The 12,586-nt window shown below is 37.9% G+C and overlaps 1 protein-coding gene across 1 annotated transcript in view; it reads right to left on the bottom strand.

The window, feature by feature from the left end:
- TEX11 (testis expressed 11) overlaps positions 1-12,586 on the bottom strand; it is a 132,394-nt gene that overhangs the window by 115,196 nt on the left and 4,612 nt on the right. The window contains exons 4-5 of the mRNA XM_019647972.1: positions 8,857-8,937; positions 8,649-8,768 (exon numbers count right to left, since the gene is read on the bottom strand). Of these exons, the coding sequence (XP_019503517.1) occupies positions 8,649-8,768; positions 8,857-8,937 (201 nt within the window). The remainder of the gene's footprint in view (positions 1-8,648; positions 8,769-8,856; positions 8,938-12,586) is intronic.

Here is a 12,586-nt window from a genome sequence, read left to right as displayed (position 1 = left end):
CTTAATTTTTCTCTTTTCTTAATTTTTCTTTGCTATTTTATCTTCTTAATTTTTCTTTTTTACTCAATGATTTTCTTAAATGAGAAGAAAATCATTGAACAGAGAAGAAAAACTAAAAACATAAGAAGCCGGCTTCTCTCCAGTTTTCTCCTCTATCTACCTACTAAATATTAAGCTTGACATCTTACTGAGTAGATTCTCTCCTCTAAGGCTTTAATACTAGATTACGATAAAGGAGAAAATAAACTGTAAACACAAGAACCAACTTTCAATTATCTACAGAGATTATAAAATAATATTCCCATCTATACAAATAAAAGTTTGAAGAATACTTGCTGATTGATTCATTATTCAAGGTGGAGAAAATCTTTTTATAAAAGAGAAATGCTGAGTGATAAACCCCACATTGCAGGATGGTACTTTCTATTCGTATATCATATAAAACAATATAAGTCTTTAATGCTCAAAGAATCCATAAAGTGTCTATCGTTAATCAGATTTTAGATGATATCAAAGCTCTAATAATTCAAGCTAGTTTTGAAAATCCATTCTTCATGTAGGGCCAGAAATCAACATTTCAAATCCAAAAGATAGAGAATTTCAGGCAAAGAAGTCTGAAGGAAAAGGCAGCATGATGTCTTCGAAAATCACATGCACAGGTCCCACCCTAACCCTGTCTCACCACTGGGAGAGCCTGGTTCATTAGGCTGGGATGGTGCCCTGCTTATGCTGATATGGTGAAAACAACACGGGCTTTGCATTCCCAGCTTTTCCACTTCGTTGCTCAGTGACCTTAGGCCAGTTACAACCTCTTTGAGCCTCAATTTCCCTAATTATAAAATAGGGATAGCGATTTCTACCACATAGGACTGATCTTAGGAGGATCAAATGAGACCACAGATGTAAAACATTCTGTAAACTGTAAGGCAACATACAAAAATGTGAATAATTTTAGCAGTCAAAACTACCATCAGTGCCAAGAATTGGAACCAAGGAGGTTATGTGCTCTTATATGGTACTCACTGCTGGTGAAGAGATGTAAACTCTCTGAAATCTTAACCTAGGAGATCTGTAAAGTATTACACTGATGGATCAAGGAACTCAGGTTTGCCCTTCCTTGGAAGAGATGAGAAAAGCTCCAAGGTTGGAGATGAACTGCTGCTCAACAGCAAGGGATTATTACCAGTATGCAAGGAAGTAAATGCTAGACTGGCCATCACCTAATATGCCACTAAGTGATGATGACAACAGTTAACCCAAAGACAGTAAACTACGCTGAATGAACCTACTAAAATGTTATGCTAACTTCAACTGGACCCTCATTTCAGCTCAGCAATCAAAAATGTTACAGCTCCTAGTGCCACGTCAAGTGTACAGTAGATGCTCATACAACTTAGTTTCCTTCTCTGGTGATTTCCTTAGGACATCTCCCACACACGTTCAGGCCCTTTTTCATATTCTTCAAGCGCTCTATAACATGCCACATCCTGCTACTGCACCCTACCCCAAATTACTCCACCTCCCACCTTAATAAAAAGAACTCATGAGCTCTATTATCTAACATTTAATTATCTGCAACATAAAATATCTTATGTCCCTTTCCTTACCAGAAAAATTCAGTCTTGTTAATTTTTACAGCAAAGTTAGTTGTTGATCCTTTGTTTTACTGTGGAACTTCATTCATATTTCTTTTCTTTTCTTTTTAAAGATTTTATTGGGGAATTGGGGGAGGGAACAGCATTGGGGAATCAGGGAAGGGGAACAGACAAGTTGCTGTCCTTTTGTTCTTCAGTCTAGTTGTGGAGGACGTCGCTTCACTGGCCCATGTTGGTATTATCATTGCGCTCTTCCTGGGTGAGGCAGTCGCTTGCTGGCCATTGGACGGCAGCTCACAGCAGCTCGCGAAAGGGCACGCCAGCTGCCAGCCAGCCCCTCTGCGGCCTATGCCATCGCCAGCGACTAATGGCAGCCCAGCTAAAGGTCGAGCTGTTGTTCATCATCTTAGCTGTAGAGGGCGCAGCATCACTGGCCCGCATGTAGGATCTGAACCGGGGCCCTGCTGCTCAGAGCTGGCGTCGCAAGCCAACTCCTAACCAATGTGCCATTCAGCCGGCCCTCATATATCTTTTAAAGCAATTACCCTGTTATAAGGCATCTGTTTCTACATCCTTACCTCCCACACAAACCTTACCTTAAGCTCCTATAAGAGAGTTACCACTTATTAAAAAGTTACTGACCTTTTTATCTCTAGTGCACAGAGAAGACTCATATAGCAAGCACTAAATAAATGTTTAGCCCTCTGTACACACACTTGATCAGATTTATTTCCATCTCCTTCTGGTTTATGCCCCATCGAATAACCCCCTTCTCTTTATCCAACTCCTCCAATCTTCTTCTCCCTGGTTTTTTATGTTCTACCTATAATATGCTCATACTCTATTTTGAAAATGAACTTCCTTTGACCATGCTTCTCTCAGTAGCTACAACTCGATTTTTCTTCTTCTCATTGTCAAATATCCTGACATAATATACTCTACCAATGGGTCTCAACTTTTAGCATACTACAGAATCATTCGGAAGGCTTGCTGAAACAGATTGTTGGGCTATACCTCCAGAATTTTGAGCAACTAGGCCTGGGGTGGCACCCATTAATTTGCATTTCTAACAGGTTCCCAGGTGATACGTATTCATGCTGCTGTCCAGGGACCATAGTTTGAGAATTACAACTCTAGAACAATCCTATACCAATAGTTCTGATTCATTTTGGTTTCAGGAGCCCTATAGCTTATAAAAATTATTGAGGACTTAAAGAGATTTTGTTTATCTAGGTTATAGCTATCAATATTTACTACAGTAAAACCTTGGATTCCGAGTAATGTGGTTTGCAAGTGTTCCGCAAGATGAGCAAACATTTCTAATACATTTCAATGTGGTAAATGAGCGATGTCTTGCAATACGCATAGCTTGTTTCCAGAACAAATCATGCTCTCAAACCAAGTTATTACTGCATATTAGAAAAACTGAAAACTATAAAAATATTTATGTATTCATTGAAAAATAAATATGATTATTACATGTTAATATAAATAACATATTTTATGAAAACTAACTATATTTTCTAAACATTAAATAAAAATAGCAGAAGAGCACCACTATGCTACATTTTTGCAATCTATTATGTCTGGTTGAATAGAACACCTGGGTTCTCGTATCTGCTTCTGCTTTATACCTATTGCAATGTTGTTTTGGTTGAAGTATATAAAGAAAATCCAGTCTCACACATATATGGAGCTGGAAAATAGTCTTTTCAGATAACTGTGGGTCTTCTTATTTGCTACAACACCAAAACTCAGCAAGTGGAAGTTTCTTAAAGGTTAACTGCAATGTGAATTCTAGAACCATACCAATGATATATTCATACCGTTTACATTAAAACCCATGGATATCGCTTACACACTGAATGGCTATTTTACCCATGTATAATTTTATAACAACATGAATTGGCAATTTGGAATACACTGGTTGACTGCGTTATGCAGATATACCAAAGGATGACACATCCCATTATAACATGTCCAAGAAAAAAAAAATCACATTTGTCCTCACCACTCTTACTCAACATGGTATTAGAAGTCCAAGCCAGCACAATAAGGCTGGAAAAGGAAATAAATGGCATACAAATTGAAAAGTAATAAAACTGTCCCTATCTATGGATGACAGAGAGTCAACACAGACAATTCCAAGGAATTTACCCCCAAAAAAATCTGGAACTAGTAAGTGAGTTTTCAGCAAAAATACAGGATACAAGATCAACATACAAAAATCAGTTTTAGGAGAATCACTTCTGGCATGGTGGATTAAAGACCTCTGAAACGCCACTGCTCCAGAAAAGCAACGAAAACTGGCAAAAATGGTCAAAATGAATTTTTCAAAATCCCAGAAATTAAACAAGGGCTTGCAACAATCTGAGACATGTTTGCTCAAGAAAATTGGCTGATTTTTCTTGAATAAAAGAATCTGAGTGAGACAGCAAGCTCTGAGGTATTTTAAGTTGCTCATTTTTATCTCCCTCTCTGCAGCCCTGCAATTGACCTGAAAATCAGCAGATTGGGAACCATATTAGCTGTGAAAAATGGTAGCTTAGCAGCAACTGTAAAAAAACAAAATGAGTTTAGAGGGGCCAAAAAATCCCCATCCCCAAAGAAAATTGTCACTAGTTGACCAGTCTGGCAGGTCCATGGAAAAGCTTCATTTGCAGGGCTGTTTTTGTCTGTGTGATATAATTCATAGACAATAAAATTCACCAATTTAAAGTGCACACAATTCATGTTGTTGCAAATGGCAGGATTTCATTCTTTTTTTATGGAAAAGTAATATTCCATTGTATACGTAAATATGTATCACATCTTTATCCAATTATCTATCGACTGATGATTGGCAACTTAGGTTGCTTCTAGATCTTGTGTATTGTAAATAATGCTGAACATATAGCCATATGTATCTTTTCAAACTAGCGTTTTGGATTTCATCAGATAAATACCCAGAAGGGGAATTGCTGGGTCATATGGATGCACCTAAAGCATATTATGATAAATGAAATAAGTCAGACAGAAAAAGACAAATACTATATGATTTCACTTATATGTGGAATCTAAAAAACAAATTAAATGAACAAACAAAACAGAAACAAACTCATAGATACAGAAAACAAACTGATGGTTACCAGATGGGAGGGGGTTGGAGGGCTGGGTGAAAAAGGTGAAGGGATTAAGTACAAATTGGCAGTTAAAAAACAGTCACAGGGATGGAAAATACAGCATAGGGAATATAGTCAATAATACTGTAAAATTACCGTATTTGCCGGCGTATAAGATGATTTTTTGGCCCTGAAAAATATGCCTCCAAGTGGGGGGTCGTCTTATACGCCAGGTACACTTCAGATAGACTGCCCATAGTGCTTGCCCCGTGCCATAGTGGCCTCCCGATGCCCGCCCACTTCATTCCACATACCGTTCAGGCATCAGCAGCGCTGCTGGGTGTATGCTCGGCTGTTATGCGATTTTACCACACTCGCAAAATCGCACACAGCCGACCATACACCCAGTATGATAGCGCAAAATCGCGAATCGCGATACCATATTGGGTGTATGGTCGGCTGTGTGCGATTTTGCGAGTGTGGTAAATTCGGGTTACCATATATTTCTTTACATATGCATTGAAGATTCGCGATTTTGCGCTATCATGGTGCCTGTTAGAATGTTGAAGAGCTCGCACTTGCGCACTAGTGAGGTCCCAGGGAGATGCTGATTCAAGGGTGGACCAGACTGCTATAGTGACAGGGTGGGCAAACAGGGAGCAGGGACCAATCAGATCAGGCTTTGTATACAGCCAACAGCCAACCACAATACTGCACCATTGTACAGTACAGCATAGAAAATGTCGACCAGTCAAACCCCTATCATCCCTATCATGGCACCAGCCAAAAGAAAGAAGTATGATGCAAATTTTAAACTGAAAGTTATAAACTTTGCTAAGGAAAATAATAATTGTGCTGCTGCAAGACAATATGGAGTAACAGAAAAGATGGTTCGGGACTGGAAATCAAATGAGAAAGCATTAAAGAGTATGCCAAGGGGTAAGTGTGCATTAAGAAGAGGCACCCCACACTGGCCAGAACTCGAAAAACATGTAGCAGACATGGTGGCTCAACATCGCCAAAACGGTTATGTGGTGACACGAAATACAATACGCTTGTTTGCACTTCAGTGGGCCAAATCAAATCTGATATTGTTTTACCTTTTATTTGGTGTGTGGAAGGTGTGCGGAAGAGGGGGTAGTCTTATACGGCGAGTATATAACAAACTCTGTATTTTGAGTGGAAATGTTAGGGGGTCGTCTTATACGCTGGCAAATACGGTATGTATGGTGTCAGGTGGGCACTAGACTTAACAGGGTGATCACTTCATAAGTTATATAAGTATCTAATCACTATGTTCTGCCCCTGAAGCTAATATATTGTATGTCAACTCTAATTGAAAAATAAGAAAAGTACACAATTCAGTGGTTTTTTGGTATATTCAAGAAGTTGTGCAACCATCACCACTTTCTAATTCCCAGAACATTTTCATCATCCTATCTAGAGCAATCAGACAAGAAAAAGAACTAAAAGGCATCCAAACTGGAACGGAAAAAGTAAAGCTGTCACTATTGGCAGATGACATGATTTTATATACAGAAAACCCTGAAGACTCCACCAAAAAACTATTAGAAATAAACAAATACAGTAAAGTTGCAGGGCACAAAAGCAGTATACAAAAATCTGCTGCAGTTCTATATACTAACAATGAAAAAACAGAAATTAAGAAAACAATCCCATTTACAACAGTAACAAAAATAAAAAAGTACCTAGGGATAAATTAACCAAAGAGGTGAAAGACCTATACACTGAAAACTATAAAACATCATTGAAATAAATTGAAAAAGACACAAAGAAATGGAAAGATAGTCAATGTCACCATTTACGAAACAAGAAGGAATTAAACAAAACCTAAATAAATGGGGAACCATCCCATATTCATAGATCAGAATACTTAATATTCTTGAGATAGAAATATTCCTCAAATTGAACAGATTCAATGCTATCTCTATGAAAATCCCAGCTGGCTTCTTTGCATAAATGGAAAAGCTTATCCTAAAATTCATATGGAAATGCAAGAGACCCAGAATAGTCAAAATAATCATGAAAAATAACTAAATCGGAAGATTCACACTTTCTGATTTCCAAAACTTACTACACAGCTACTATAACCAAGAGAGTGTGGCACTGGCATAAGGACAAACATATAGATGAATGGAATAGAATCAAAAGTCCAGAAATAAACTCTCACATTTATGATCACCTGATTTTTGACAAGGGTGCTAAGACCATTCAATGGAGAAAGAATAGTCTTTTCAATAAATGGTGTTGGCACAAATGGATATCCACATGTAAAAGAATGAAGTTGGACACCAAATTCACACCATAACCTAAAATTTGAATCAGAGTTACCATGTTATTCAGCAATTCTACTCTGAGGTATATATCCAAGAGAAATAAAAACATGTACACACAAAAATGTATATATGAATAATCACAGTAGAGTTATTCATAATAGCCCAAAATTGAAAAAAACTCAAATATTCATGAATGTATGAATGGAGAAACAAATGTGGTCTATCCATACAATGGAATATTATTTGGCCATAAAAAGGAATGAAGTACTGATACATGCTACTCCATGGATTAACCTTGGAAACATGTTAACTGAAAGAAGTTAATCACAAAAGAGTACTTATTGTATGATTTCATTGATATGAAATGTCCAGAATAGGTAAATCTATACAAATAGAAAGCAGATTAGTGGTTGCCAGGGCTAGGGTCAGGAGGAATGGGGAATGACTGTTAATGGGTAGGGGGTTTCTTTTTGGGGTGATGAAAATATTTTAAACTTAGATTGTGGCAAATATTGCACAATCCTTTGAATATACTAAAGCCATTGAATTATACATTTTAAATGTGTGAATTTTATAGTATATGAATTATATCTCAATAAATATATTAAAAACAGAAATAAGATTATACTATTACAGATGATATTTAAGATCTTTCATTTCTAGAATTACTTAATTACAGAGCACAAACTCATCACAGCTTACATTTTGTCAACTAAAAATGCACATCTAACTGTAGAGTGACAAAAGGAGGAAAACCAAAAGCCAAACAGAGCTAAAGTACAACTTTGAACACTGACAGCAGCAGACTTTTAGAAAACATCAGGGGCCGGCTGAGTGGCGCATTGGTTAAGAGTTGGCTTGGGACACCAGCTCTGAGCAGCAGGGCCGCCGGTTTGGATCCTACATTAGGGCCAGTGATGCTGTGCCCTTTACAGCTAAGATGGTGAACAACAGCTTGACCTGGACCTGGGCTGATGAGAGGCGACAGCGTAGGCTGCAGTGGAGCTGCAGTGGGCTGCAGCCAGCGTGAGCAACCAGCAGCTGGCGTGAGCTGCCAAGAGCCACCATGAGCGGCCGTCCAGGGGCTGGCAACTGATCTGCCTCACCCGGGAAAAGCGCAATGATCACAATACTAACATGGGCCAGTGGAGCGATGTCCTCCACAACTACACTGAAGAACAAAAGGACAGCAACTTATCTGTTCCCCGTCCCCAATACCCCAATGCTGTTCCCCTCCCCCAATTATCCAATAAAATCTTAGAAAACATGAGCAAAAAAACTCAGAACGATTGCAAATGAGAAGGCTCATTTCAGGAAATGTTTTAGGCAGATTGTGAATGTAAGCGAGTCACAAAAAGAGAAAGGTGTTTCAAGTAGAGGCTACTGCCATAGATAAATGATAGACATTACATGCAGTGGTTAAAATGAAGTTTAGTTATATATCGGTCTTTCAAACCTCATCCACTCTCACACAGATGCCAATCACCATCAGTAATGTTACCTTCAGATATAAAACGGAGATAAAAGGGTTAAATAAGATCTTATAAAATGCCAGTGGCACTTGACCTTCTTCTAATAGGTTATATCTAATCACTTTTGCATTAATATATATGCAAAGTGCCTTACTGTGAGGCCCTGGTGACTATGATACCTACTGATTCTGCTTGGTAAGAAAGCACTTTGAAAACGTCTCTCTCCACAGCAGACTTCTGCATCATCAGGTGGGCATCAGTGGAGCTCTTCTGCATTATATTGTCATACAACTGCTCCAAACCCTGGAAAATAAAACCACAATAAGGTAAAATAATGAAAATCACTGCAATTGTTGCTAATAATTGCCACAACTAAAAATCGGTAACTTACAGACATGGCAACTAGTAAAAATTCATCAGCCATCGTAGGATTTCCAATATCCACCCATGTTTTTCCTGTTTTCATAGTCATCTGGAAGAGACATTAGAAAATATTTTTTTTAATCACACCTCCTCCAAACTGGTTGAGAAGAGTACTGGAGAAAATATTTAATTTTCTGTCCATATTCAGTAGTGTAATCCACAGAAAACAAAAATGTAACAGTCAGTATTTATTAGAGTTCTGTGCTCTGCTTTGAACTCTGTAATGTAAGAGAAATAGTCTTAAGATAAGCAAGAATAAAAAATTAATAGACTTGAAAACACATCTTCTAAGAAAATATTAAAAGACAACATTAGGATAGTTTAGATAGGAAGATAAAGTTCTGAAAAATTAATGTTTCACATACTTGAAGAAATATGTTAAGCACTAAACTGTAAGTCAACACATGTGGGTTCTAGTTTTTAATTACATCTCTAATAAAATTTTCATTAATCCAACAAATGTTTATTAAGTATTCTTTATATGCCAGGCACCCTGAAGTAGCTCACAGTATTATAATTGACAGACAGTGAAATAAATAGTTGACATGTACTATGCACAAATGCTATAGAAGCAAACAAGGACTGAATCAAGATGGAGGAGAGATGGAGGATTGAGCACACACTACCGCCACCCCTTCTACTGTAAATCCCTAGAAATTGTATGTATATATTTACATGTATAATTTTATATGCTATAAATTTGATGACAAAAAGAAGATGTGGTATACACACAATGGAATACTACTCTGCCATAAGAAAGGATGAAATACTGCCATTTGCGACAACATGGATGGATCTTGAGATTATGCTAAGTGAAATATGTCAGATGGAAAAGGACTAGAACCATATGATTTCACTCATATGTGGCATATAAAACAAAAAGAAACAGACGAGCAATCAAACTCAAGGACACAGACAACAATTTGGTGGTTACCAAAGAGGAAGGGGGGTGAGGAGATGACAGTGAGGGCAAAGGGGGCCAAACATATGGTGACAGAAGAAGATGAGACTGGGTGCTGAGCACACAATGGAGTACAACAATGATGTATTATAAAATTTTACACCTGAAACTTACATAATGTTTTAACCAATGTTACTCCAGTACATTTAAGTTAAAAAAACATTTAATTATTATTATGATCTCACTTCTGTCCCCTCAAAATTCCTATGTTGAAGTCCTACCTCCCAGGACCTCAGAATGTGACAGTATTTGGATACAGGGCATTTAATGGGGTGATGGAGTTAAAATGAGTACATTAGGGTGGGCCCTAATCCAGCCTGACTGGTGCTTTTATAAGAGGAAATGTGGACACAGAAATGGATGCCAGGGATGCACACATGCAGAGGAAAGGCCATATGAAGACACAGCGAGAAGGCAGCCATCTGCAAGCCAAGGAGAGAGGCCTCAGAAGAAACCAACCCTGCCAACGCCTTGGTCTTGGATTTCTAGCCTCCAAAATTGTGAGAAAATAAATCTCTGTTGTTTACGCCACCCAGTCTGTAGTATTTTGTTATGGCAGCCCTAGCAAATGAAAACAGTGATACAAGCATATATATGATTTTGATATAAAAGATAACCAGAAGTGAAAGCAGAAATGGTTAAAAGTAATACCCTTAAAATAGGAAAAGACATACGCATGAGGCACTTTATTACAGCATACAAATGTCCATCGAAGAGGGCTGGTTTAATACAACAAGGTACACACACCAATCAAATATTATGTAACTGTCAAAAATGAGGACGGGGCCGGCCGAGTGGCTCAGTCGGTAAGAGCTCGCTCAAGAGTTTGAGCTCTGAGCGACAGTGGTTTGATTCCCGGCCCGAGCTGAGCAGCCGCTGAGCTGCCAACAGGTGGCAAAATGGCTCAGCTTAAAAAAAAAAAAAAAAAGAGCTGTGTCAAAAATGAGGAATATCTCTTTGTACTGCCATGGAGTAATAGCTAGGATATAATGTTAAATGGGGTTTTTAAAAGGTGGAGAAAAGTATATATATGGAATGCTATCATTTATCTAAGAACCTTGGGACTTGGGAGATATGAATATATACCTGTCTGCTTATATTTAAAAGCCAAAAGGAAATAACTACATGGTGTCAGGTGGCTGTAAGACTTATTGGGGGGAATCTCTTTGTAAGTTATATAAATGTCTAACCACTATTCTGTATACCTCAAACTAAAATAATATTGAATGTCAACAATAATTGAAAAATAAAAATAAAAAAAAAGATAAACAATAAAATAAAAGTTAACTACAGGGACAGGGAGAGAACAGGGTGGAGAAGACAGAGATAGAAGCTAGATTTATCTGAATATACTTCCTTTACTAGATTTTACTTCAAAACCATGTAAATATTTTACATAAATATAAAACAAATTTCAATCAACATTGAGGGGGAAAAATCAATTGCTAAAAATCAAAAGCAAATAGAAAAAAATAAACCTAATTATGTATCAAGTCGATGGCTTAATCACAGAGAATGAGATTATTTCAAGTAATTTTAAAACAATATTTTAACAATACTAAAACAATCTTTTGACTGTACATCCCTAGTGGGATATATCCTAGGAATAAAAGTGCACGGGCCGGTCAAGTGGCCCGATGGTTAAGAACTAGCTTGGGATGCCAGAGGGCCCCGGTTCAGATCCCACATATGAGGGCCAGTGACACTGCCCTCTACAGCTAAGATGCTGAACAACAGCTCAACCTGGAGCTGGGCTGCCGTGAGTCGCCTGCTACGGCGTAGGCTGCAGCCCCTGCTGCAGTGGGTTGCCATGGGCTACTGTGTGTAGCCAGCAGCCAGCGTGAGCGGCCAGCAGCCACAGTGAGCGGCCGTCCAGAAGCCGGCGACTGATCTGCCTCGCCTGGGAAGAGCGCAATGATGGTGCCAACTTGGGCCAGTGAAGCAATGTCCTCCACAACTAGACTGAAGAACAAAAAGACAGAAACTTTTCTGTTTTCCTTCCCCCAATTCCCCAGCGCTGTTCCCATCCCCCAATTCCCCAATAAAAATCTTTTTTTAAAAAGTGCAAAAAATACTTAAACTGTTTTTGAAATCATTCTTAGTAATAATATTGGTATTGATATATTCTGAAATTATTATAAATATATACTTTTAAAGATAAAACAAGTTATTCATTATATTAATGTTGTTAGGCACCAAGATTGTTAGCACCAAAGAAAAGAGACACAAATATAAAATCAAGAAGGTAAGTAAAACCCTATAATCCTATTGGAAATATCAGTATGAATTCATTGCATATTTACTTTTTAAAAAATAATATGTATTTCATAACTCTGTCCACTTCAAGAGATCTAGTAACAATGACCGATACTACAGCAACAAGCACTTGTAACGTCCACCTTGTGATTTCTTAATAACATTCTCCACTAAAAGGAAACAGGGCTTCTTGGGTGAATGGCTGATTCTGGGTCTAGGGCAAGAACTATACAAGATGAGCCTGGCTAACTTGTTATATCTGAAATCAAATAAAACTATTAAAGACTACTGGGGTTGTGTCAAAGGACTCTGAAGGCTCCTTCTGGCCAAAGATAAGACATTGTGCTTTAATGAGAATAATAACCACAATGGATTGAAATTCATTGAATATGTTAAAATCCATGAGTTCACTCACAATAATATTTTTTCAAAAGCCTAATTGGTTGTCATTCCAGGATGATAGAGAACCAAGTCATGTTTC

Source organism: Hipposideros armiger, unplaced genomic scaffold, assembly GCF_001890085.2.
Source record: "Hipposideros armiger isolate ML-2016 unplaced genomic scaffold, ASM189008v1 scaffold_119, whole genome shotgun sequence".
Lineage (NCBI taxonomy): Eukaryota > Metazoa > Chordata > Mammalia > Chiroptera > Hipposideridae > Hipposideros > Hipposideros armiger.
The sequence above is the reverse complement of the archived record's forward strand: the minus strand, read 5'-3'. Positions and strand labels throughout refer to the sequence as shown.